Source organism: Cyanistes caeruleus, chromosome 20, assembly GCF_971803275.1.
Source record: "Cyanistes caeruleus chromosome 20, bCyaCae1.hap1.1, whole genome shotgun sequence".
In the NCBI taxonomy this organism is placed as follows: Eukaryota; Metazoa; Chordata; class Aves; order Passeriformes; family Paridae; genus Cyanistes; species Cyanistes caeruleus.
This window is the reverse complement of record NC_141720.1, coordinates 500,471-528,433: the sequence shown is the minus strand read 5'-3', so window position 1 is coordinate 528,433 and position 27,963 is coordinate 500,471. Positions and strand designations below refer to the sequence as shown.

At 47.9% G+C, this 27,963-nt stretch overlaps 1 protein-coding gene across 7 annotated transcripts in view; it reads left to right on the top strand.

Annotated features, from left to right (window-relative positions):
* EXD3 (exonuclease 3'-5' domain containing 3) overlaps positions 1–27,963 on the top strand; it is a 178,792-nt gene that overhangs the window by 3,953 nt on the left and 146,876 nt on the right. For 4 of the 7 annotated variants that reach the window (XM_086858795.1, XM_086858798.1, XM_086858799.1 and 1 more), the window contains exons 2-3: positions 104–249; positions 26,732–26,848. In XM_086858795.1, coding sequence (XP_086714921.1) covers positions 26,812–26,848 — 37 coding nt within the window. In that variant the 5' untranslated portion in view covers positions 104–249; positions 26,732–26,811. The remainder of the gene's footprint in view (positions 1–103; positions 250–26,731; positions 26,849–27,963) is intronic. The other 3 variants (XM_086858796.1, XM_086858801.1, XM_086858803.1) reach the window with 1 other exon arrangement.

Genomic DNA, 27,963 nt, shown 5'->3' with positions numbered 1-27,963 from the left:
TCCACAGTCAAAGCAGAGTAATAAGAACAAGTCCTGGTCAGGCCTTCTTTTTCCTCTCCTAGGCTTTAATCTCCTCTTGCACTTTCCCTTTCTGTCCCCCCAGAACTTTCCATCCCCTTGGTAGCTTTTTGGCAAAGAGGAGTTGCCTGGATAGAAGAAAAGCGAAGCTGTTCCTGCTCAGGGGTTCTCCAGCATCCCCCTGTGGGAGAGCACATCAGGAGCAGAGCTGAGCCACGTGGGTGGCTGCAGGTACGTGGAAAGCAGCACCTGGGGGATGCTGCAGCCTGGGAGGCAGCTGATGGCACAGGGTGCAGCCTGGGCTGCCCTGGGACAGGGACAGGGACAGGGACAGGGACAGGGACAGGGACAGGGACAGGCACTCTGCACTGCCCTGCTCCCACTGCTCTCCTGGGCAAAGGCAGCAGGAGGGGGACAGAGCAGCCCAGAGCTGATCAGGGTTGATGTGTGGCCCCTGGATTCTGTCAGGGAGTTGGGAATACAGCAGCATACGAGGCAAGCTGGGATGGCTTCCCAGTGACTGCATCAGCTGGAATTTCTGAGGAACCTTTTATTTGTCTGGCTGGCAGATGGATTTTAAGGTGGAATGGAATATACAGGGACTCCTCTGGCAGAGATAAAACAGCTGCTGAGCTTAAAACATCTCATCTGTGGGACTGGGGATTGTGGTTTTTAATGGGTTTGAAGAGTGTTTCTTGTACTCCTGTGATTTCTGTAAGTGACTTTAGGACTGACACAGTGAATGGCAGAGGCTTCAGCCAAGATCTTCACCTCTTTATTGCTATCCTCCATCCCATCTGGGATCTGGTGTGTTCTACCACAGTCTGGGTGTTCTAAAATATCATGGTAATCCAGGAGCCAGGGACATAAGAGAACATCCTTCAAGAGAAGCTCTACCCTTGTATGAAACACTTTCTTCCAGTTTTGAGTAATGTCTCTTAGAAATTTTCTCACAGAACATTTCTGTGGAACTGAAAGTTTCGTTTTATGGTGGTGATGTTTTGGGTTTCGTCATTGTTTGAAGACCAGCTGTGTTCTGTGGTGACATGTTTGCCTGGGCTGGCCAATGCCATCCCCACAGCACAATGTGTTAAGGGGGATTGGCAGATGCTTTAGCTCTGAAATCAGCTGCAGGTAAGAATTAGATTTTTATTAACAAACATGGTTGCAGTTCTTAGTCCTGTCTACAGTTACAGCTCAGTGTTGTTCCCAAGTTCTGCTAAACCCTGATTTTTGCCCAGCAGCGTGGGGGCTCTGGAGGCCCAGTGCTGGTTCCAGGCAGTGTTTTGGGGCTGGGGGTGTGACTGGGCTTTCTGGAACCCCACTCTGAGCTCTGACAGGGCTGTCAGCTCTCGGGGCTGTTCCTGTGCTGGGCTCAGAAGCCACTGGGGGACAATTGGTGCGTGATAGGGGAAGGCAGCTATAGTGCAGAGTGTCTGCTGCTTAAAAAGAGTGAAAAAGCCCTGCTTTTTCAGAGGATAAGGGAACAAATACTACTGTGAAAACACACAAGAGGAGCACAATGGGGAAAGCTGAAATTTTGGGCAGTTTTCTGTTTAATGTAATGAGGTAATGGAGCAAGAACCACTTTTTCCTTTCTTTTTTTTTCTCTTGTTTCAGTGGGAGCCCAATGGTGCTGTCTGGCTGACTTGTCAGAGCTTTAAGCACTAAAAAGTAACAACTTTTAAGTAAAGCAAATGCAAAACTTTGGGTATATGCTTAGAGCTCAACAGAAAACGATCAAACAAAAAAGAACAAAAATGGAGAAAGTCTTTAGTGTACAATGTCCAGAGTAATTTTAAAATACTCTTGTTCCATGCCTAAATAAATGGTTGTTTCAGCCAAAGAGAAATCCTTCCTCATGATTTATTACACTAATCTGGATATAAGGGCTCTGAGCAGGATTGTCAGTTTATTAGAACAGCTTTCTTTCTCCTTTCAGATTTAATCCACATGTTGTTGTATCAACAGAGCCTTTGTCTCTGCTCAGTTATGAGTTATCCTTTTTTAATAATAATAAAAAAAAGTGAAAACACATGTTTTTTAACAGGCTTATTGCAGAGAAACCTAGGATGCCATAGGGAGAGGTGACAATCAAATGGTGACTCTGATTTGTAACTTCAAAGTGGTAGTGCTTATAAAAGGGTGAAAAATGTCCCTTTCCCCTCTCCTGGGGCAGTGACTGTGGCAAGCCCAGCAGGGACAGGAGGAGGCAGCATTATCTTTGGCCAGGATTTCCGAGAGTTTTTTCCCCAGCTTGTGCAGTGATGCTAAACATGCTCTTTTTAGTTAACTCTAATTTCCTTCCTTTTTTTTTAAAGGGAAACTTATCTGGAGGTGTATGTAATTCACATTTCCTTCCTTCCTGCCTTCCTCCCTTACAGAGAAGAAGTTCTTTCTTGGACCCCTCCTGTTTTCTAGATGGTGAGGAATTACTCTCAGAAACTCATGACTTTGGTTTTATTCCTATGCTTGGTTTTGTGAGAAAACATTTATTTTGAGTATAAATGCTTGCTTGATACCTGCACTGGGGTTCAGAAGTGCATGTGAGAGCTGCTGAGTGAAGCAGCTCACTACATCCCAAGATGATAATAACCTTTCCTCGGCCCTGGCACAGCCCTGAGCTCTGCAGCACCTCAGCACCTCCTGAACTGGCAGCTTGGGACCTGAATGTGGCCAAGGGCAGAGCAGTTCCACTACTGATGTGTTTGGTGCCAGCCTGGTTTCTTCCAGCTAACGCTGATCTCCTGGCAGTCATCACAGTCCCTTGAATTCTCTTGCAGATGTCAGCACAGCAGCTCCTGCCTCGAGTGTCAGTAGAATCATTTGCAGTGGAGTGATTTTAAAAGAAGCTGCTAATAACATGTCTAAAAACAGAAGGAATTGGTCTGGCATTTTAAAAATGTGGCATGAGCCTGTGCTGCTCCTCAAAAGGATAGAAGAAAGTAAAAAAGGTCCACCCTTAAGTCATAAACAGTGAAGGGGAAGAGAAGGTTGTGTCCTTGCTGCCAGGAGCAGATGCAGGGATAGCCTGGCAGGGATATTGGAGCTCTGGGGAAGGAGAGGTCACATCCTTTGGTCCATCTTGAATTACAGAATTTCAGACTGGTTTAGGTTGGAAGGGGCCTTAAAGCTCATCCAGTCCCACCCCTGCCATGGGCAGGGACAGCTTCCACTATCCCAGGCTGCTCCCAGCCCCATCCAACCTGGCCTTGGACGCTGCCAGGGATCCAGGGGCAGCCTGCATTAAGATTTCTTCCTAATCTCTAATTTAATCTCACCCTTTGGCAGTGTGAAGCCATTCCCCCTTGTCCTGTATAAAAAAATCCATTTCCCTGGGGAGAAACCCCAGGGGCTCAAACCCAATCAGAACTCCCAGGGGTCTGGGGTGGAGCAATTATTCCTGGGCTCACAGGGCCCAGCCCCTGAGGTAGAGGATGGAATCCACTCCTCCAGGGCGTTAAAGCCACACCTCTCACTTTAACAGTGCCTCTCTGAAATGAAATCTTTGCCTCCCTGGGCAGGGGACACCTCACAGGTTTGTTTCCTTTGCAGTATCCCTGTTCCTGATGGCTGCTGGCCCTGTTGCTGCTCAGAACAGCTTGGAGTGGAATCATTCCGGAGCAGTGGTAAATGAAGACAATATTTGACTTGCAGGAAAAATTTCTTTTTAAGTGGATTTTGCAGAGCACTGTACTGTGTTGTGCTCTCTGCAATATCTTCAGGCAACCTCACCCCACTTTGAAGTTGGCCATTCTTTGAGCAGCTGATTGCATTGGACAATTGATTGGACAACTCCAGAGGTCCCTCCCAAACTGACTGTGATTCTCTTTTCTTGTAGAAAAGCAGCTGATTGGATTGGACAACTCCAGAGGTCCCTCCCAAACTGACTGACTTCTTTTCTTCTAGAGTTCTGGCAAAGATGCTTCTTTTGGCTTCATTTCCATCTCCCTTCATGTTCAACAGCTTTCATCAGGTTCCCATCATAAGCAGTTCTTTAAACTGAAGTGATGTGTAAACATCAGGAACAGTTTCTAAACTGTAACATGAGTTTCCTTCCCTCATGGTTTAGACTTTTTTTTATGCTGCCATATTCAGATTATATGAAAAATCCATTTTCCTTTATTGCTATGCATTAAGAGCTAACAACTTTGTTTTTGTCCTCAGAGAGAAACGTTTTACCATGGGGTAATAAAAAGAATAGTTCTCTAAAAGTTAATGGGTTATAGTTTCAAATCAGCTTTGGTCCTGTGCACTCTTTGTTGGAAAGCTGCAGAAGAAGGAAAGACAGCAAGAAAAGAGTCTTGTTATTTGGGATCTATAAGATTATATTGTTATTGCCTTTTTAGTGAATGTTGCATTTTTGCATTAAAAAGTGGAGTTGAGGGAAAGATACTGCTTTTATGGATATTGGTAACTCTTATCCAAACCCTTTAGCTCATACTTAAATTCATGCTGTACAGCATTTTGCTTAAAACTTAAGCAGTCATTGAAGTTGCTTAGCCTGGTAATGGGTGTAATAATGTGTGTTCCTGCTGCAGGAGCTGTGTGCTGAGCAAGGGATTGCTGACAGTTCACTGCCTTGCCTGGATTTACAGCTTCATTCTGGGGGCAGGACAGGATGGAGGGGCAATTAAATGGAGTTCCATATACCAAAAGTATAATTTATCACATGTGTCCTCCAAAGTGGAGCTGCCCCATCTCAGAGCTGCTGCCTGCTGTGTGCTCAGACCTTAACCTCTGTGTTTAGATTGCCAATGTGGTGCCAATTAGTGGGACAGGGATGCGGACACTGAGGAATATAAATCACTTCACATGGGCTGCCAAACAACTAGCAGATGTTGAGCTAATGGGTCTTGGCTACTACCAGCCTGACTTGGATTTCAACCCAGAGGTGAAGGAATTTATTTCTCACTCATTACAAATTCCCTGGTCCTGAGCATCGGGAATTCCATCAGCTTAGTCTGGGAGATGATGTAAAACATTTCCCCTCTCCCTCGAAGCTGTTCCCAGGATGTGTTGAACATTGCTTTATTCTGATGTTGATTTGCCACCTTTGGTGAGTGTTATCCTGCAGGGTAGGTTTGATGATCCATGGGAAACGAGGGTGTGAGCTCAGACATGAGCTGGGGTCCTGAGCTGTGTAGGGTGAGTCAGGCCCTGTCCCTGCAGCCTGCCCAGAGCTGGGGAAAGCCTGTCCTGGCATTGCTGGAACTCCCTGGAGTAACAGAGACCATAGAAAGTGGTGGGGTCTGGCTTTCTTGCCTTTCTCTGTTCTCCTGACTGGATACTGGACACTCAAACCCTGCAAAATGTGTAACTGCAGGCTCAGAGTTTTCCTTCTGGTGCTGAGTCAGTGCTGGAGAATGGCCTGGCAGGTTCTGTGGCTTCTCTGGGGTGACTTGGAGGAGCAGGCAGTCCCTTAGATTCCTCAGATCTTACTGAGGTCACTTTTCTGTTCAACCTGGAGGAGACTGAGACTCATCACAGTTCCAAATTCCTGGTGAGGGGAAGGAGAGAACCCTGATCTCTGCTCTCTGGGACAGGAGCAGCACCCAGGGAACGGCTGGAGCTGGGTCAGGACAGGGTGGGGTGTTGGGGTGAACCCTGATCTCTGCTCTCTGGGACAGGAGCAGCACCCAGGGAATGGCTGGAGCTGGGTCAGGACAGGGTGGGGTGTTGGGGGGTCTGTGCCAGGGGCTGGGCTGGGTGATCCTGCTGGGTTCCTACAGCTCAGGATTTTGTCACAGAAGTACAAGAAGGGAATCACTGTCCCCATAACCTCAGCAGCTTCAGGAGCAGAGACAAGGAAATGGGGGCTCAGCTGAAGGAACAGTAGCAGTGACTGGTACCCAAATCCCATCTCATACCTCCCTGCTGATACAGTTAATGAGTGTGTGTAATACTGGGGCCAATGCTTTTTGTTCTCTTTTCAGTAACTTCGTCTTTTGTTCTGTGAGGATTTAGCCTTTGACTTAAAAATGCCATCTGTACCATTCTGTCCAGCATTCAGGTCTTTACCTGAATTTCTGAAGCAATTTCTTTACCTTGCTCATTTCCCAGTGCAGTTAAAGGCAGTGGTTTTTCCCATAACAGGTGTTTAAAAAACAAAATCATACTTAATGAGAAGTTTTCAGTTATAGGTTATTTTCTTACTGGCGTGCTGGTTGGAGGTGTCAAACATGATCAACATCAACAGGAAGAGCTGAGTGAGGGTTAAATAACTCAGTTATTATTCAGTGAGCAATGAAAATAAACTGCTTGCAAGGTCCTGTCATTTCTTGCTTTTCTTAGAGGTTCTAAAGAAAATGTTTCATTTCATGTATTTCATTCTGAACTTCCAAAGAGAGCAGTTATTTTTAATTCCTTGGTTTGAGCAGAACTGGATCTGTCCTGTGGATTCATCTTTCTGGATGTTTATGTATTTATTAAGGACAACAAAATAGAAGCAATGCAAACAATTATTCTGCACTTACATGAGGAGTAATAGCTAAATGCTAATTACCCTTCTTGAAGCATAATTAGCTTTCATATTTTCTGTAGAACAAAGAAAGAAAACACAGCATGATAAACCAACCAATAAACTGAAATAGCTGCTTTTTGAGATAGGAAAAGCACAGAATAATGAGTATGGAGCTTTAAAACTGGAAAAACAATGGGAGAAAACTGGCACCCCTGTCCAAGAATGACATCCTTGGGAAACATCTGCTGAAGGAATCTAGAGAGGGGAAGACAATTTTGACTTTCTTCTGGGAATTGTGCAGAACTTGGTACAGAATTGTACTGCCAGTGAACACAAGTGCACTTACAGATCAGATTTTGTCCTTAAGTGATAAGCTACTCCCTCCTCTCTCAGGTTCTCCTCCTACAAAAAAAAAAACAACCCAACAACCAAATAAAAACAAAAAATAACCCCAAAATCCAAAAAATCCAAAAAACCTGCTTTTTATGAAAGCACACTTTTTTGTGTGTGTGTTTTTTTTCATATAGTACATTGAGTTTTCATGTGTGTAACTGCAGTTTATTGTGTTTGTCTACAGACTGCTTGGACATAAAATAGAGCTGCTGCTTAAGCATTTCCATATGTTTGCAGCCATATTGCTCAGCTGTATTCTTCACCTAATGTAACTTGTAAAAATAAACATCTTTAAAGTGTTATTTTTATGTGTTGGTGAAGAGTTAATGGGACTAGAAGACGTTCCAGAGCAGTGTCTGTCCCCACTGTGGATTGTGAGGAGGCCATGCCATGTCCTGCTGGTTTTAAAGCAACCTACAGCTTCATGTCTAGGAATTTGAAGGCAAATTAGTTGATCCCTCCAGGAGACTTTGCTGAACACAATCCTCCAGACATTTGAACACAGCACAAGACTTGAACGTTCACAAGTTTTCCATTTCTGAGGGAGTTGTTTGTTAAAAGCAGAGAGAACAATCCAGCCCCTGCCAAGTACACGCTGGGCTTGCACAGCCCTGCTGGCCTCAGCCAGAATGTGCTGTCAGTTCTGCTTTATTTAGGGCAGATTTGCAAAGCTGCTGTGTTGATATGACACGAGGGAGTGTGTGATAAGTCCCATCTGTGCAAGCTCCGTTTCCTATAGGCTGCCTTGCACAGATGGCCTCCTGGAGCATGGCTTTAATTTCACTCTTGAAGCTGAGAAAGGCAGGTTCGAGGAGATGTGCTGAATGTTAAAGCATTTGTAAACCACATAGATCAAAGTGCTGATGAAGGGGTAAGTGGCAGGAAGGAAGGGGCAGTCACCTCTGCCTCCTGACTCAGCCCGTGTCCCCCACCCTTTCTCATGGAGCAGGTAAAACTCTGCCTTATCTTTTGATTCTGCCTGGGGAATTGAACCATTGTAGCACTGCAGGAAGAAGTTACTGGGAATCCTGACATGGAGGATGTTTGCTCCTTGTCTTCTGTGTGAAAACAAGCTTATTTGGGAATGCAAATTGTGCTAGGACTCATTTTGTCTCCTTTCTAGTTCCCAGCTTTTCCATCACCAGTAGAAGTGAATGAAATAGGAGCAGTGGGGTGAAGTTAGAAGGGCCCAGTCTGTGACCTTTATGTACAAGAAGAAAGCAGTTCTAGAATCCTGTGAGAGTTGGTGAGAATAAATGGTATCACAGAACAACAAACTGCTTTGAGTTGGAAGGGACCTTAATGATCATCTTGTTCCAACCCCCTGCCACAGGCAGGGACAGTTTTCACTAGGTGTGATTTAGAGTTAACTTCTGGTGAAGTTGTGTTGATCAGATTTTGATCACATTATAGTTTCTGTAATCCTCCTAAGCATAGGTTTGTAAGCAATTTCTAGAGGTCTCAGTTTTTACTCACTGCATGCTGTGATAATCTAATATTGGGATTTTGGAAAGACATCACTTGTGAGATGCTTCCACGGTCTGGAAGTAGTTTTTAAGAATGATCCTGGGGCAGAGTCCTTATAGAAATAAAAGGCAGTCACATGCAGTATTCCTAGAGGCTGGAAAAATGTGTTGCTGCAATTTTTAGTAACAGTCTGTGAGCGAGATCCAGCAAGTCCATTCTTGGCTGAGACATTCATGTTAACGGAAGGCTTTTCAAAGAAGGCTCTGGGAAGTCATTTCAGGATACATAAAAGTTGTAGCCTGGGAGGGGGCTACATGCATGTGGTTTTCACAGGGGCAAAACTCCTGGCTCCTCAGAGTGCCTGCAGAAGGGAACATGATGTTCTCTTTAGAAGAAGGGCACTGAAAGCACAGCTGCTCCCCAGCACCACAGAGCTCAGAGCATGCTGTGCAGCTGCAAATGGATGTGATGGGGGGGTTGTTGTTGAGTTTTGGTTTTTTATTTTTAATTAAAGCTATGGTCTGAACTTGTTTACATCAGTGTTTGTACAGTCTTGCAGTTCCAGCCAGTGTACACAGCATAAAAACTCCACAGGACTGCAGAGCAGCTGAACACCTTTGCTTTTGCAGCCTCCTTTCCTTTGCAGGAAAGGGAACTCGTCTTGCTCTTCCCCTGGCTATGAATTATTGAGGATGGCACTGGCACAGGCAGGCCCAGTGCTAATCAGTCAAGGATGAGATCTGGGTCTGGCAGAAGGTGGGGACAAGCTCCTGTCCCTTGCCATGGTGGCCCAAGAGTAGCTGCTCCCTTGGAGTTGTTCTTCCTCCCTCCCAGATCAGGATACTCTGTGACATGAATATCATTCTATTAATTAACACAACAGGATTCATCACTCAGGGTGATCTCTTAGAAGCATGTTTGCTGCTGGCTTGCAGGTTCTTGTAGCAATGGGGGACAAAGAGACAAGGACTTCCTTGTGCATGCAAAGGAAATCACTTTATTGTAGAAATCACTCCCTTTTTATGCCTTCAGTCTCAACCTGCAAGCCTTAGGAGGAGAAGGGCACCCATGGGCTCTCAGCTGCAGTGTGCTGTCCACGTGTGGCTGTCACCCCTCAGCTGTGCCTTCTCACAGGGCCTTCTGGTCAATGTAAGATTTAACAACTTTAACAGTTGTAACCCCATATCCCATAGGTTCTGATTCTCTTTTCTTCATTTTTTGTTTCCATTATTTTACTAATGAAAAGTCTTCATTGCTTGAGCTCTCAAACATCAGTTTGATTTAGGTAAGTCTCTGTTGAAAATGGAGTTAATTCTGCCTTGAGGCGAGAGAGGAAGATTGGATGAGCTTGTAAGAGCATTTCCAGCTCTGCTTTTCTCTGATTCTTTAATGTTTTCATGCCACTCATTATTGACATCAGAAATGTGCCACCATAGCAGGGCTGCCAAGCAAATTCAGTGACATATTGTATACTAAATACAAGCTTGTTCCCAAGAATTTTCCAGCCTTTTCCAGCATGAAAATAAAAATAAAGAAGATCAAGGAATTATATCTGTATTTCATTTTCAGTTTGGTCAAGTTGGTCAGTCAGAATCTCAGTGTGGAGGATGTGCAAAGAAGGTTATTGTCCACCCAGCCATCTGGAGGAGAATATCAAAGGTCCCTGGAGAGGTTGTGTTGTGCAATAGCCAAAGCTCTTGCCTCACCTTCAGGGGCTGGGGATAGGAAACATGTGGAGGGTGAAGGCAGGATGGAAACAGTAAAGCATGAAAGAAAGCCTGATGCTGTGAGTGTCAGATCAGGGAGGCTGTGTTACTCAAACAGGAAACTGGAGGGACGTTTCTCCATTGTCTGTCCTCCCATTATCAGCTGTTTGTTAGGCAGGGCTGATAATGAGGAGACATTTGTCACTGCTGGGACAGTCTGGCACAACCACAAACTCACTCCTGCCTGCTCCCACAGCAATCACCAGAATCCCTGCTTTGCTCTGGTGAAGGCTGAAAGAGGAGACCAGAGCTTCAGCCCCAAGAAAGGGAAATCTTTATCCACCATTGGTGCTGATCAGAGCCAGATGTGTCGTGAGCAGGACACCAATGACAGATGCTGAAATCACGGAGCTGTGCCTGTCACATGTGCTGTGCACAGGGGCAGAAGCTTTGATTTTTTAGTGAAAGGTCTCTTAATTATAATAGCTTGGATAGAATTGAATAGAAACTCATAGGGGAAGCAACAAACTGTTAGTCTTCAAGTGTTTTGCCTGAAAGAAACCTTCATTCAGCAAGAAGAATGTTCTAGTTGCTGTGCCCAAGGTCTGGGGCTTGCTGTGCAGCGGTGATGAGGGATGCTCAGGAGTGCAGTGTGTGTTGTATTCAGAAGAAGAAGAGCAGGGACACAGAGATGATTGTATCTGCATTTCAGAATCACTTCTGAGAGTAACTGTGTTCACCTGCCGTGTCTGCAGCGTTTCATCTCACACAGCTCGTGTGCAGGAGGCAAATACTGACCCTCTGATTTTTGGGACACTCCATTAAAGGTTTTAAGCCAGTGGTGTTTCTCAAACAGGAATTCTTTTCATACAGCTGGATGAAAATTTCTGACAAGTTTTCCCTGAAGCCACTTGAAGTCCCCTTGCCCAAAGTGGGAAATTAGTCTTGTTAATAGAGGAATCTCTTCAATTGAATGTGGAAAGCTGATGGGAGAGGGGTAGGAAACGCCCAGTGCTGTGTTAGAAGTTTTGTGTGTCCTGTAATCAGGCATACAACACTCCAAACAGTGTTGCTGTATCAGGTAGTTGCTGTTGTTTCTGGCAAAGTGCAGCTGATGAAATGCACAGCTTGGCTCCCTCTGCAAAGGGAGCCCTTCGGAGGAAGCACCATGAGTAACTGATTAGTACCGGATTGCAAGAACTCATAAAACCATTTGTAGGTGGTTGGAGAAGTAAGAAATAAAATAAAAAACTAGAATGAATTGCAGATGTGTGTTGTAGATTTTAAACTGGGAATCCTGAAACTACTTGCCTAAACTGAACCACATTAAGGGCTTGAGAAACACCAGGTCCATGGGAATCCTGTGCTGTTGGCATGGTGTCCACAAGCTCTGTTTTTCAGGCTAGACACCACATTTTCAGCTAGAGACTGTTTGGGTTCCAAGCAGATTTTTTAAATTTTATTTTAAGCTAAATTTAAAAAAAATGCAGCCAGCAGCCAGGAGAATATTTGGCTCTGGTTTCTATACCAGCTGTTTTTGTTCTCAGAAACTGATTTTAGCTCCTGGTGTGTTTCTGCAATTTGTAGCTCATGACTTGCAGAAGCTGATGATCACTGCCAAGTGTGCCCTGACAGCGAGGGCAGGCATTTGTCATCAGTTCCTAGAAAGAGGGAGATTTTGGGTGAAGGTCACTGGACAGGATCCTGCCACAGTGGAGTTGGCTGTTTCAGGAAATCTTGCTTTGAAAGGCATCTAAAGTTGTACCTTTAATGGAGCTGATTGCAACAATGCCACAGAGCAAAGGCTGGGAAAAGTCTGTGTATGGAGCTCGATGGAGCAGGCTGGAGCACCTGTCCCAGAGGAAAGGCTGAGAGCTGGGATCAGGTGTGGAGAAGAGAAGGCTCCAGGGAGAGTGCTGTAAGAAATAACACCCAGATCCTGAGAGCTGATGTGTGTCCCTCGTGGAAATGCCCTGTTCCCCTCAGTGCTGAGTCTGTAAAACCAGAGCTGTGCCTGGTACACTCCCAGCCCGTGGCCTCCAGCCTCAGGCTGATGTGTTTTGGTGCATCTCCCTCTGTTTTGAAGGTGGCAACACCTGTGAAGAAGGTTTCAATTTAAAAATTCAGGTGTAATTCTGCAGAATTGTTGTTGTTCTTCATCTGATTTCATTCCTCACAGAAAACTCCAAATGAACATACTGGTTCTATTTACAAGAAAAATTATTTCCTTCCCTTCCTTTCCATTCCTTTCCATTTCTCTCCTCTCCTTTCTTCTTTCCTTTTATCCTAACAGCATTCCCAGCACTTCTGTGTCCCCAGGGCAGGAACACTGAGAGTGGGGCAGTGCTGCTGGGATGAGCCAGCTCTGAGCTGTGGATGTGTTCAGCCTGGAGATTCTTTCCTGTGTGTAATATTTTGACATATTACATCTTCAGCAAGGCTGTTCTAGTCTGTGCTCCTTTGTCCCACAAAATCCCTTTGCTCCACAGTGAATCCCACAGCACCCAAAGTGGGGAGACTTTTCTTCTGCTGATGAACAGCAGCTTGTTGTAATCTTTTAAGTTCAAATCCTCTTCTGTCCAGAACATGTTCTTGCTGAGGCTTGGGCAGTTTGAAAAAAAAAAAGATGAGCAATTTACTTTTAATTTTTGTCTTACTAAGCCTGATTATTGTTTTAATTATCCATTGTTATTGTTTGTGACCTTCCACTAGAATTGTTCAGAATGAGTTTAGAAAGATTCCTGCTTTTATGTGCAGAGGGTGTGACTGGGAGGAAATATTTGTTCAGATGGGTGGAACCACTTATCTTTCTTGTGCTCGCTTTGTGGGACATTCATCTTCAGTGAATGCTGCAGGATCACTTACTGAACTGTTTATTGTCTCCAGAAAGAAAATGGCATTTAGGACTTAGCAGATTGAACTGTCTGTTCCCCTAAAGCCCCAGGTGATGCTGTGTACTGGGGGAAGTGCTTGAACAGATGCTTTAGTACCCAAATTGCAGCGTTTAGGAAGAGAAGGAATCATAGAACCATGGAATGGTTTGGCTTGGAAGGGACCTGAAAGCTCATCCCATCCACCCCAGCCATGGCAGGGACACCTTCCACTGTCCCAGCTGCTCCCAGCCCTGTCCAGCCTGGCCTTGGGCACTGCCAGGGATCCAGGGGCAGCCCCAGCTGCTCTGGGCACCCTGTGCCAGGCACTGCCCACCCTGCCAGGGAACAATTCCTGCCCAATATCCCATCCAGCCCTGCCCTCTGGCACTGGGAGCCATTCCCTGTGTCCTGTCATTCCATGTCCTTGTCCCCAGTCCCTCTCCAGCTCTCCTGGAGCCCCTTCAGGCCCTGGCAGGGGCTCTGAGCTCTCCCTGGATCCTTCTCCAGGTGAGCACCCCCAGCTCTCCCAGGCTGGCTCTTTAGGAGACACCAGAAGAAACTGTAGGGGAGGGTCTGGGCAAGCCTAAACTCCAGAGAATCTTCCCTCTGGAATTAAAATCTTTTACATTTGGGTTGTGCAAGACAGCCATAAGGCAGGAACTGAATGTGCTTTCATGAATGAACTATTAAAATTGTCCCTCCCTAATTTGTAGTTGGTGCATTTCTGGGTTGTGTCTGGGTGAGTCAGGGGTTGATGGGATGCTGAAAAGCCAACGCTGCCAGTTTGGAGTCCCTGCCTCCAGTAACTGGTGGGCCCACTGCCTTGGCCATGATGAATGGGCAGATCAGATGCTCCATGTTCTAGACCTCATTTCCTAATTTAAATGTGTTTTTTTTTAAAGCTCTGCTTCAGTGTTTCATTTCTCCTGGCCCTGGTGTAGGAGGGATGGGAGCACTGCCCTGGCCATGGAAGGCAGCAAAGCACTCTTGGTTTCTTACAGAGCCCATGAAGCTCAGTGGAGAGCAGAGATGGGAGGAGTTGGGCTGAGGAACAATTATTTCAGAGAGCTTCAGAGCTGCAGCTTCACCTCTGTGCTTTGGAATATCTGATGGCTGAGGTTGTGTCTCCAGCTTTTTCAGTAAGGAGAATACAGACACATATTTTTAATCATCTGTGCACCTACTTAGTTCCTCAATATTAAGTAGCATTCCATTTTTTTAAAAAAGAGCTGCAAACAGTTTTATATTTTAGTCATTATTTACATTTGATTTGTTTAGGCAGGAAAAAAATAAATATGCAGAGGGTTGACTTTTAAAAAAATAATTATTAAAAATAATTATATTACTCGACATACAGATTAAAAAAAATCTATCTGATCAAAATAATGTAGATAAAGGCAGTAAAACTGTCAACTGCAGAAACCACTGTGTCATTTAAGACCATGCACATTTGGGAACAGGTTCATGTTTCAGCTTCTTAAAACCATTACCTCCTGTTTTAATGAGCAGCATGCTTGTTGGAAATAAACTGAACCTCCTGGGGGAAACCCAAATGAATAATGTCCCACTTTTCATTAGAATCTCATTAGTTTTGCAGTTCTGAGGTATAAATCAAAAACCATAAGCAAAACCAGCAGTCCCCAAAAGACAGGGCAGTTGAGGCTGCTGCTCATGGATGTCTGGCTGCTTTACTGTGTGTCAGCTGGTGACTGGAGTTCAGCAGGGTACCTGGGGTTAATTCAGGGTACCTGGGGTTTAATTCAGGGTACCTGGGGTTAATTCAGCAGGGTTCCTGGGGTTTAATTCAGCAGGGTACCTGGGGTTAATTCAGCAGGGTACCTGGGTTTAATTCAGGGTACCTGGGGTTAATTCAGCAGGATATCTGGGGTTTAATTCAGGGTACCTGGGGTTTAATTCAGCAGGGTACCTGGGGTTTGATTCAGGGTACCTGGGTTTAATTCAGGGTACCTGGGTTTAGTTCAGCAGGGTACCTGGGGCTCGGGGCTCCATGTGCTCAGTGTGGGTAATTCCTGCTCACAAGGGTGAGGAGAGGTGGCAATTCTGCTGCCACTGCATTCCTGGCCTTTGCATCTGCAGCCTCTTCACACACGTTTGACTTGGCCTGGGGAAGATGGAGTTTTAAAGAATTCCTGTGAAAAACATCTCTTAAAAGGCTCAATTGAAACTTTTGTCTTCAATGTGTTTTGCAACACAGCGATTTTAATTTTAGTGAAATACGGACGTTGTGAAATGACAGAGATCTGAAAATGGGCAGGAAAATAAAGGAAACTTTCAATGTGTTTCCATCACACAGTTTCTGCAAGCTTATGTTCAAGCAGCTCATCACAGCTGCTGAGCATGGGGGTTCATGGCTGAGGTGTCCATTCCTTTGCATTCCACGGGCTTCTGTCTGCCCTGGATATTTGGAAAATCTGGATCACTAGGCTTTCTTTTCCTGCTGTGCTTTTTAAGCCAGTTGGAAGCAGAAAGAGCTTACCATCTCCAGTGTAGACCCTGATTTCTGGGGCAGGCTGTGAGTCACTGGTGCATCTGTAGGAATGAGGGTGTATCACACCAAACATGAGGTACACCAGCAGCAGCCTCATTTCCCTGCAGTAGCCTCAGTGGTCTTGAGTGGAAATAATTCTCCTGCTGTAAAAGGAAGATTGGGTTTATTTCCAAGGCTGAGAGTGGTGCTGTGTCACCTTTCCCCTTCTGCAGGCTCCCCAGTGCCTGGCATGAACTGGCAGAAGGGGCTGGGGAAGCACATCCCCACTCCCAGAGCAGCCTGAGGCTGTGCTGCCTGTGCTGGCTGAGGAGTGGGGCAGTGGGAGCTGCCCTGCCTGGGGGTCCCTGTCCCTGCTCAGCCCCCAGGGCTGTTTTTGGGGTGCCCCAGTGCACTCAGGCCCTCTGGGACAAAGCTCCACCACGGTGGATTTTTGTGGCTGTGTCTGCTTAACCACAGGGCTTTCATGGTGAATACAGGAGAGAATGCATAGAGCAGGTCAAGGAAAGGAAAATGTCTCTGGCTGAACCAACTCCTGTGGAAAATCCATTCCCATTTTTAGTGTTACAACCAAAAGACAACCTGCCTGTATTCACACAGTTCCCAGCATATGTCACTGCAGAGAGGGGCACCTTTCATACCAAGCATTCTCTCCCTGGGCCCAAACAGATTTAATAGCTGAGATTGGAGGGCACATGCAAGTCTGTTCAAAACCTGCTGTAATTTGAACTTTGATTTCCTGCCAGCCTGCAAATGTAGGTCAGGAAAAACAGGTACTTGTTTCTACAGCTCTGATGGCTGTGCTAGAACTGGTGGGAGTGTTCTGCTGGCTTTCCTTTTTTTCTTTTTTGAAAAAGATTTGCATTGATTTATAAATCTTTAAATTTAGAAAGGCAAACCTGTCTTTCATTTTTTCTAGAAGTGCTTCGTTCTTTCCACAATGTGTGTTTGGAAGGCTGAACTCTCTCTCACTTGGAGACCAAGGGAGCAGGAGAGGCTCAGCAGTTTGAAATGTTTCACATTTTTGAGAGCAGCACAGGCTGCAGTGAGGAGCAGTGTGAGCCCTTCCCTCCCGACTGCCCTGGGATGCCGTGTGCCTCATTAATGCTCCAGGAACACATTGGGAGCTGCTGTTTTCATGGATATTGTTTAAAACTTGGCTGCAGTGATGAGGTGGGGAGGGAGAAAATAAACAAGAGAGAGAGCAAGAAAAAGAGCCTTAAGGCTGATATTGCTATTTTTTGGTTGCAGATATGGAAAATGTTGCAATTTTGCTAGGATAACATCATTTTGGATTTGATATATTCCATTTGGGATGTTTGCTTTACGCTTGCTGAGTTGAACTTGGATTGAGATGAGGAACTTGTTCAGATTTGAACATGGCTCTGCAAAGTCTCTCTTGGTGGTAGGTTAAAAATAGAGCAGTTTTGCATTATTTTTTTCCCTGCTGTGGCCTAGATGAGGTGCAAAGAGAAAGACTTTGCATTGTACGTGCTGTCTCCTGGGTTTTGTTCCCTCCTGAGCACAGGGCACAGCACTGTTGTGTCTCCTCTGGAGGAGTTTGTCCAAGGAAGGGCTGAGGGAAGATGGGACACCTGGACACATCTGGGTGTGCACACAGAGGGGGTTTGCTCTGTCCCTGTGGAGCTGTGGTGGGGTGAGGCTGTTCCACTCTGCCTTTACCCAGGACTGGGGCTCTAGGTCAGCACTGAGCCCTGCCTCAGGTGTTCTGTGCAGAAGCAGGGGAGGGGGTTTCCCCCAAAGCTGGGCTGTGAGGGGGGATGTTGCTCAGGAGAAGATCAGAGTTGTCTTTGTGTGAAGCCCTTTGTCCTCCCCATTCTCTGCTGAAATGGCTCTGTCAGGCACTGCCTGGGGAGCCAGGGGAGGTTTGGGGAATTCGGGAATTCAGAGAACGCAGCCGAGGGTGGATTTGACTGTGGAGCACCTCAAGCTTTCTGTCAGAATCACCAAAGAGCCTGAGCTGGAAGGGACCCCCTGGGATCATCAAATCCAGCTGCTGTCTCTGCACAGACACCCCAAGGTCCCACACTGCATCCCTGAGAGCATTGTCCAAAGCTTGGGCAGCCTCAGGCCAGTGACCACACATGTGATGGGCACTGGAGGCTTTTCACATTTATTGTTCATCCTTCCCTTCCCACTGCCCCTTCCTCCTCCTCCTCCCAGGAACACCACGTTCCCTGCTGACTCAAACCAGCACACACAAGTGAATGTCTGGGCTCAGCTGTGGTCAGTGAAGCTCTGGGTGGCCTTTGCCCCCCGAGCACACAGGAGGGGAGTGCCACTGTCCCAGCCCGTGTCCCCAAGGGCTCAGGGAGCCTCACCTGGGGGGGAAGGGCTGCCTGCCCACCTTTCTGCTTCACTCCTGGCAATCACAGCCTGATGAAGTCCCCACCGTGTTAACAGCCATGAATTTCTTACAGTAAATCAGTAGAGACTGCTGCTGTGGTGTAAGCAGGACACTTTTCTGCAGGAGGGCTGGGACAGGCAGTGGTTTTTGTCCTGGTTATCCCTGGGGTGACAGAGCTGTGCCAGTCTCCTGACAGGGGCGAGCGGAGCGGGCTGTGGGGATGGCACCCCCACATCAGGAATACACAGAGGGGCAAACCTTTGGATTGTTTGACCTCCTGAAATACTGTCCTTGTTTCACATGAGAAAACAGCTGCCCTCTGTGAGTGCTGCTGGTCACGACCCATCCGCAGGCAGGGATGGGAGCTGAGCCGTTCCCTCGGGTACCCAGGGCTGGTCAGGTGGGACTTGCTGAGCCTCCAGCAGCTGAGGAACAGCTTTTGCTGCTGGACTGTGCAGATGTGAGAGCAAGCCCCGTGCCATCTGACCAAAGCTTCGCTGTTTGCACTCCTTTTTCCCCGGGACCAAGAGAAAGGAGGAGCATCGTTTGCCGCTGTAGATCAATACGGTCCCAACTGTCAGTCCCATCCAGGAATCCCTTTCTTTTCCCCACGATTGTTTGTCCAGGGACTCTGATGGCACAGGATCAGATGGATTGTTGGGGTGTCTGAGGCCGCTTTGTCCTGAGCTTGGCTTCTGATGCTGCTGGGGCTGGAGCGCATCCCCAGCTGTCCCGGAGCGCAGGAGAAAGGCGCATTATCCCATTGTGTCTACAGGGCACCGCTACATAAACAATCACCGTCCTCTTTGACAAGAGCATTGTTTAATTAGTTAAGGCTTTGATAAAGAGATGACTGAACACGCAGTGCTCTGAAGGCATCTCTGCCTTTTAGTACAGCAGGCACGTCCTCCCTCCTCTCCTTTCTCCCGAGGAGCTCTGCAGGTCTCCAGAGCTCTGCTCCAAGTCTCAGAGCTGCTCACTTTCAGCAATTTAAATTGAGGTTCTGTTATCTGAGAAGCACAATTATAATTTAGCTGCCTGTGAACAAGTTCTGAGCATCCAGAAGGAGGGAAGCAATGTGAGCTAGACTTGGAAACACATATTTTTTCATCTGTCTATTCTGGTATTACTCGTCCTCTTATCTGCTGTAGCTTTTCCCTTGCTCCTTTCTTCTTAATTTTTAATCAGTGACAAGCACTGCCAGGTTAAATTCCACAGACTCTGAAGCAGAGAATCTGTGTAAAGAGGTAATTAATTAAGCATAGGGAAGTGAGTGCAAAGCAGTGGAATTCCAAGTGTGTGCAGTGGTTTTGGTTACGCTGGCTTCACCTTGCTTCTGAATTTGCCCATAAAATCCAATTTGAAATGCAGAAGGAATGAGTAGAGAGTGGATTTAACTGGTACATTGCAATGTTGATGTTAGCATAGATTCTCATCTGTGTAACTCCTCAAAAGCAAGGAATATAGAGAATTTAAATCAATATTCAGTACTTAAGGAAGTCTTCCAGCTCAGCCATGAAATATTTATGTTTAACATCCTGCTGAACGTGCAATGCTTTGCCTGGGTTTAAACTGGTATTTGCCTTTGTACCCTAATACTCACAAATAATTACACACAACACATTCTGCATAATAAGAAATAATGTTGTAGAAAATGCAGTTTTTTAAATGAAATCTACCTAAAATATTCTGTTGCTGTATCTTACTTTCAAGCCAGCATCAGAAGCCACTTAGTGTCTGTATTTTCTTTTAAGGTTTAAGCCTGCTGTTGTTTTTTTTTTCTTGGAGACTTTTCACACTCTGTGGTGTTCTGTGGCCCAGCAGAAGCTCTGCTGCTGTCTCAGAGCATGTCTTCAGCTGTTTGACCACAGCCAGAGAGAGGTTTGAATTCACAGGGGGCTGTGCATTGCCTGTCCAGAGCTGGGACTGTCCCTGTGTGTGCAGGTACTGAGCTGGGACTGTCACAGGTTCCTGTGTGTGCAGGTACTGAGCTGGGACTGTCACAGGTTGCTCTGTGTGTGTTCAGGTACTGAGCTGGGAATGTCACAGGTTCCTGTGTGTGCAGGTGCTGAGCTGGGACTGTCACAGGTTGCTCTGTGTGTGTTCAGGTACTGAGCTGGGACTGTCACAGGTTGCTCTGTGTGTGCAGGTACTGAGCTGGGACTGTCCCTGTGTGTGCAGGTACTGAGCTGGGAATGTCACAGGTTCCTGTGTGTGCAGGTACTGAGCTGGGAATGTCACAGGTTGCTCTGTGTGTGCAGGTGCTGAGCTGGGAATGTCACAGGTGTGTGCAGGTACTGAGCTGGGACTGTCACAGGTTCCTGTGTGTGCAGGTACTGAGCTGGGACTGTCACAGGTTCCTGTGTGTGCAGGTACTGAACTGGGACTGTCACAGGTTGCTGTGTGTGCACAGGGGGCACAGTGGGGAGGCTGTGCCTGTTCCAGGGTCCTGCTGCTCCTGGCAGTGCCCTCAGCATCCCCTGCAGCTGGGACAGTGATGGAGCTGAGGGGAGCTGAGGGCAGAATTCCTCCCTCTCAGACACCGGGATTTGTTCTCTGAGTGTTCTCAGTGCTCCTGTCTCAGAGGGCTGCAAGTGTGTCCCAACTCTCAGTAAAATAATCTGTGTCAAATAAGGCTTTCTCCAGGTTAATTAAAATGTACAAACATAGCTGGACTGCTGGCACCACAAGACACACCAGGCTCCCTCTGCTCCGCTTTGCAGCCCCTGGATTTCTGGTAGGCTCTGCAGGCTCCAGTGGGAGTGAGGCAGGAGAGAAGCACAGCGTGAGATCTCTGTCCGTGGTTCCTTTGATCAAGTGAGGACTTGTGTGTTCATCCTGCTTTCCAGCAGAGGTGCTCGTGGCAGAGCAGTGCACACACAAACTATCTTGATGGAGCTGTGACAAAGTGAATTAGATGAGAGCATCCCAGAGCAGACATGGTATTTCATGTCCAAATGCAAAGGGGAGGAATGCCAATCTTGCTGGTGGTTGCCCACAGTTTTGCTGTTTCACTTTGAATTTGTTGCCAGTTGTTCAGATGCCAAATCATTTGGCAGACAAAAATCAGATATCCCTGCCCATGCCTAAAGGAGAATAATCTGTTGGTTCTGACATTTGTATTATTTTATGGGTCGATTCATCACTACTTAAAGGTTTTTCAAAAGGTGGTTAAAACTATGCATAAACTATAGTTCTTTCTGAAAAATTAGAGCATGATCATTGCAACTTTAAGTACAGCTAATAAATCACACAGAAAACACATGCCTTTCAGGTAAATAATGTTTGTGGATGCAGAACAGTCCAAAAGCTGGGCAAGGCTGCATTTTTCTCAACTTCTGAAGACAAGTGGTGGAGACGTCTGCAGCTACCGAGATCTCCTGATCTGAGCAGGTGTTTCACAGTGCCTGTGCATGTCACTGCTCAAAACACTGCAGAAAAGGAACCTGAGCCTTTGAACTGGAGAGCTCTGTTCTCCAGTCTGACCCAAGTGTTGGGGTGAGGCAGGAGGAGGCTGCTGCAGACCCATCTTCCAGACATCTGCAATAACCTGGCTCCCTACCCAGGACTGTCAGGAGTGGTTTCTCTGTGCTGGCCTTCCAGAAGTGCTGCCAGGAGAACAAAACTGCAACTTCAAGACTCTCCTTATTTACAGTATCATCTTCTACAGACTTGATTACAAACCAACATCCCTTGTAAAAGCCATTTATGCCACCAAAGGTGACCTTGTTAATCTCACTGGTGGCTTAATGGATCTCTGCATTAAGAACCTGCTTCCCTTCCCTTTTACCTTCTGAGTAAGCTTAGAGAAGATCTCTAGATCTGAGCTTAGAAGGTCTCTAAGCTTGTTCAGGATGTAAAACGTGGGGAACAGCTGCCCATGAAGGAGTTTCAAAAGCAATTTATTATCAGGCATGGTGGAGATAACACTGGCATGGCTTGGGAGAAGATAAATATCAGTGCACAGTGTGTGGTGAATAACGTGACTTGGCTTTGTCCTGCCCTCGTGGGACTGGACACTGTCCCTGCACTCCAGCAGAATGTTGTTGTTCCTGCTGTGGGTGTGAGTGTGAGGAGGTGAACAGGGAGAGTGTGGTGCAGTTACTGCTGGCTTCATGCTTGGCAAAGCCTTAATTGAATTTGATAAGCAGCCTTAATTGACCTTGAGGTCATCTGGTGATGACAGGGAAATGAAACTTTCCCAGGAAGAACGAGGGGGAACAGGGACATTGCACAGGTGGCAGTCCCTCAGGTGGGAATGCTCAGGACAGAACTCTGCAGAGGGTGGGGAAACAAAGCCACCAGAGCACTGTAAGGCATCATTTTATAATGAGAATTACTGGTCAAGGTCTCAGACCAGCAATCAGTCATCCCTTAATTTCTCTTCCAATTAGCAGTCAGGATCTTCAGCCACAATGAAGCCACCGTCTCCTCCAGCTGTTCAGTCGTCACCAGATGTTGAAGCTGATCTGTGCTGCAGCTCCTGCCTGTCACCCCTCTCTGTCCTCCTCTCCTTGCTGCCATCAGCAGCGAGGACATTCCTGCAGGACAGGGGAGGACTCACAGGCAATGATGAGGGCAGAAGGCAAACAGAAATGAAATGAGGCAAAATCTACTAAAACAAGTCACTGCTGGTGGTTGACCCAGTATGTCAGATCTGGGGAGAAACACTCAGAAAGAGATCTGAGTTAAACGTGACAAGAGGCTGGAAATGAAGATGCCAACAGCTTGTGGAACTTGTGGATTGTGGCCCGGTTTCCAAGGAGCAGTAGCAGTGTCTCTGGGGGAAGAGAAGGAGCTGCCCCTGCCCCTGGGGGTCCCTGGGACCTGTGCAGGCTGCAGGGGCCGCTGGCTCCACTCCGACTGCTCAGGGACTGAGATGAGGAGCTGCAGACAGTTGGGATCTGAGGGATTTGCCAGGAACAGGGAAAACAGAGGAAATGGTGATTTGAGAGGAAATCCTTGGATTATTCTGCTTTGATTCATGGTTAGACGTGGTCTGGAGTGAAAGTGATCAATGAGAAATCCACACATGGAGTTGCAGCTCCTGTGAGTGAATGGAAAGGGAGATCAGGGAGAGAAGCAGATCAAGATGGAGAAAATTTAGCAGATTTCTAAAATTACTCATCCATCCTGTAAAACTTTTTGTTTAGTTTTACGTCTACATCTGGAGGTATTCAAGCAAAACCCTGGGGAGAAGGAAAGCTTCAGCACTATTAAAAATGAATAAAAATAAGGAGAAAAAAAAGTGCTTTTATCAAAGATAAACCTTCCTCTCTCCCTTCTTCTGTAAATGCCACGATTCATGAAATTCTCTCTGTTTCACCTGGGAATTTTCTGGAGCACGTGTCAGTCAGGAGGTGATTGCATTTACTGCACTTCTACCAACACAGCTGTACCCCAAAACCGCAGCGGGGATGTGAGTGGAGTGTCTCTGGGTGATCCCTGGGGACACCCCCGAGCTGGGCAATTCATCCAGAGCCGAGCCCAGCCTGTGTCCCTGTGTCACTGCTCTGACCTTGCCCAGCACTTGGATCTTGCTGCTTTGCTGTTTTAGCCCCGCGCGGGTTTGTCAGCAGAGGGTGCCAAAGCCCCGCGGCTGCTCCGCGCCCCGGCACGGAGAGCACCGGGGAGAGCACGGGGGAGCACCGGGGAGAGCACGGGGGAGCACCGGGGAGAGCACGGGGGAGCACCGGGGAGAGCACGGGGAGAGCACGGAGAGCACGGGGAGCGCACCGGGGAGCGCACGGGGAGAGCACGGAGAGCACGGGGAGCGCACGGAGCGCACGGGGAGCGCACGGGAGAGTGCACCGGGAAGCACCGGGGAGAGCACGGGGAGCGCACGGGGGAGAGCACGGGAAGAGCACAGGGGAGCGCACGGAGCACGGGGAGCGCACGGGGAGCGCACGGAGCGCACGGGGAGCGCACGGAGCGCACGGAGCGCACAGGGGAACACCAGGGAGCGCACGGGGGAGCGCACAGGGGAACACCAGGGTGTGCACAGGGGAGCGCACAGGGGAACACCAGGGTGTGCACAGGGGAGCGCACGGAGCGCACAGGGGAGCGAACAGGGGAGCGCACAGGGGAACACCAGGGTGTGCACAGGGGAGCGCACAGGGGAGCGCACGGAGCGCACAGGGGAGCGAACAGGGGAGCGCACAGGGGAACACCAGGGAGAGCACAAGGGAACACCAGGGTGTGCACAGGGGAGCGCACGGAGCGCACGGAGCGAACAGGGGAGCGCACAGGGGAACACCAGGGTGTGCACAGGGGAACACCAGGGAGCGAACAGGGGAGCGCACAGGGGAACACCAGGGAGAGCACAGGGGAGCGCACCGGGGAGCGCACAGGGGAGCGCACGGAGCGCACCGGGGAGCGCACAGGGGAGCGCACGGAGCGCACAGGGGAGCGCACCGGGGAGCGCACAGGGGAGCGCACAGGGGAGCGCACGGAGCGCACCGGGGAGCGCACAGGGGAGCGCACGGAGCGCACAGGGGAGCGCACCGGGGAACACCAGGGAGAGCACAGGGGAGCGCACCGGGGAACACCAGGGTGTGCACAGGGGAGCGCACGGAGCGAACAGGGGAGCGCACCGGGGAACACCAGGGAGAGCACGGAGCGCACAGGGGAGCGAACAGGGGAGCGCACAGGGGAACACCAGGGAGAGCACAGGGGAGCGCACCGGGGAGCGCACAGGGGAGCGCACGGAGCGCACAGGGGAGCGCACGGAGCGCACAGGGGAGCGCACGGAGCGAACAGGGGAGCGCACCGGGGAGCGCACCTGAGCCCGAGCCCGCCGAGCCTCCGGGGCTGCCGCACGGCCAGAGCCAGCCCAGCTCCAGCACAGCCCCGGAAGCGCTGCCCGGAGCCACTCCGGGTGTGCTGGTTGTGTCCAGGGTTGGCTTTCCAAGGGGCTGGAAGTGATTGATGGGAAAGAGGAGTGAAATGAGCAGGGAGAGCTGGGTGTGGAACTCTGCAGGGAGGTACTCTGTGGTACCCAGGGCTTCCTCCAGAGGTTCAGGTTGTACTTATGCCCTTGGGGTCACAACAATTTGCTTATTGATGTTAGGAACTTGGGCAGGAATTTCCATGAAAAATACATTCCTGTCAAGCTGGAGGGCTTCACAATGCTGAGGGATGGCCTTGACAATCCAGCAGACTTTGACAGACATCTGTTGATGTTTTGTCAGCTGCTTTTCACTTTTAATGTCGGAGCTATTGAGGCAGAGGGTGTTCTCTGGAGCAGCATGGCTCTGCTGCTTCTGCCATGCTGCTTTGAGCCTTCAGTGCTTCCAGTGAACCTTATTATGTCACAAATGGTGGGAAATTATTAAATTACTTCCAGAAATTATCAAAAGTCGATAATAATTTAATAAAAAATCCATTCAACTGAAGTGATCGCCTTAAAACAAGTTCAAATCAACTGAATTGATACGAGAGGCAGGGTCATGTCCTGGCCCCTTTCCTTCTGCTGTGATGCTGAGCAGCCAAGTCCAGATGGGAGCTCCTGGAGCCCTGCTGCTTTCAGGGCCCTGGAGGGGAGGGGAGGTAACCTGGGGTTCTTCACACAGGCACAGAGTCATGGCAGGCACTGGCTGAACTTGAATTTTCTTTTTTATTTATTTATTATCCATCCATCCATCCATCCATCCATCCATCCAAGAAGAGCCAAATTCTTCAGAGTCCTGGAGCATGAATTTGCCATTTCAGGGGATCTGTATTTTTTGACAGATCATGGATGAATTACAATCCTTTTTGTTCCCTAGGAGACCAATGGGGTAAACTGTGTCTAGGCTAAAACATATTTATTCCATTTTTGGTATCCTCTCCTCATACACACCCTGGGTTTCTTTTCATTTTGGAGCTAAAGACCTTAAAGACAGTGAGGGCCCTTTGCTTGCACATGTTGAGGTTTATTTTGACCCTCTGGATCACATCCAATGCTTGCACTTGGCAGCTTTGCTCCCAAAGGTGACCTTCCCAGTGCCTGCTGAGAATCCAAACCTTCTGAGTGGCCCTGAGTGACACAGACCTCGTGCTAAATGTGGGGGAGAGACTTCCAGGGTCACAGATCATGCGTGGAGAGCAGGAGGCTGTTCCTGGGAGGCCATCTGGGTGCACTGCTTGTTCTGTGTCATGTCCTGCTCCGTGGGGCTTCCATCGCTCCACAACAAACCCAAGGTGCTGCTGTGCCTCCAGCCAGTCCAGGGACTTCAATCACTTGTTGTTATTGCCTCTCTGTTTGTGTTTTTCTAAGCATTTGTGTTCCACCAGCACACTCAGAGTTAGTGCTCTCGAGGGGGAATTTCCTTCCTGATAAACAATCCTGCAGTGTGATTCAGCAGGAAGGATGTGGTGGTTGAGGCACTGGGCTGGGATTTGGGAGACAGAGATTCTGTTCCCAACTCTACCACAGTCAAGATGTGATGATGAGTGGAAGGGCAAGAAAACAAAGAGGAGGAGCTGTGTAGCTGTGGCAGAAGCACACTTTCACATGGCCTGTTTGGATTTGGGTTAGGTAGGTCTGGGGTTTGCAGAGAGTCACAGAATCTGCTGAGCTGGAAAGGACCTCAGGACCATCGAGTCACACTCTTCACCCTGTGCAGAAGTTTTGTTTGGCTTCTCAAGTGAAGAGCATCAGGGACTCTTCTTTGTGCAGTTCAAATCTGGAGCTCAGTTTGTTGCAGGAGCCCAGCTGTGTTTTTAACTCTGTGTTGTTTCACCTCCTGTGGGCTGTCAGCTGCCACTTTCAGTGCTTCTGGCTGACCCAATTCAGTTTATCACTGCATTCTCTGATCTTCAGGCACATGTCCCATGGCACATGGATGTAGGTTCTCCACTCTCCTGCTAAATTCAAGAATCACACACAAGTTGTTCCCTGTCTCACATAGGCTGAAGTTCCCACAGTTTGTCAGTAACTCTACTTTTTCTTTCCAGAAGCAGCAGCTTGGGCTGCATCTGACCTCCAAAACCTCCAAACCTCCCTTCCATCCTGACCTGCTGCTGCCTTTGGGAGAATGAATCAGGACAGTGACTCAAGTGATCAGCCCACAGGTGAGTTTTTATTCATCATGATTTGCTTTCTGTTTATTTTCTTACTGCTGCTGGAGGAGAATGCTGAGTCACAAATAAAGCAAAATGTGTGAATCAATGCTAAATTGCATGCCATAAATATTACTGGATCTTTGAGGTTTCCTGTCTACATCTGGAAATCAGCATTCTTGGAATTCTAGTCCAGGCTGGAAATTTTTCTAGCAATATTTTTTTATAAGTTCTCACCAATTCAGAAGAACACAGAGGTTTTATTTCTATATTAGAGAACTCATTCTGCTATTTGCCATAACTTAGTTTTCTCATTAATTGCTTTGGTAATTGGTGACCCTCTGCATTAAGATGTGCACACACCATTGTCAGGTATGTCCCAGCAAGGCAGGGGGCAGGGTCCCTGCTGCAGAGATTGAGTGGACAGCAGTTTGTTACTTCTGGCTCAGAGCTGCCATAAATGTGCTCTGTTCTTCATGGCCATCTTTGCAGTGGGAGCTGAGCCTCACCGAGTGCTGCTGGCAGTTTGTGCTGGGAGAGGAGGGTGCCAGGGCTGTGCCTGAGGCCTCCCGAGCCCTGCTCAGCCTCAGCTTCCCTGGAAGTGTCAAGGGGCATTCTCAGCTCTGACATGAGGGCTATTTTTTGACAGTTCACATTGTTCCCCACTCTTTGTTCATGGGTGAGGTCTTTTTGTCTGAGGCCTTTGTCAGAAATAGAGGCTGTTAGGAGGAGCTGTCTGCTCACAGGTTTGGGAAGTATTCTTTTGTTCTCAAGAGTCCTGAGAATTTCTTCCTCCCTTTTACAGACTCTAGGCAAACTTGCCCAGACAAATGAGGGGATTGCTGGGATCTCCCCTTGCTGGGCAGAGATCCTCAGAGCCAGCACCTGTGTGCCCTGCTCTGGCTGTCCCCAACCACGTGGCTGGGGCAGAGCACTTTGGGGTTCTGAACATCTGCCTACACTAAAGCCCTTGCCATTGGCCATGGCTTTGAATCTGGAGCTCAAAAATGGAAAATCTTAGAACAAATCCTGTGGTAGCATGAAATATCTATTCTCTAATACTCAGCATGTACGTCTATCACTGTGAACAGGTGATGGTGACACTTCAGGATGTCATGGAGATTCAT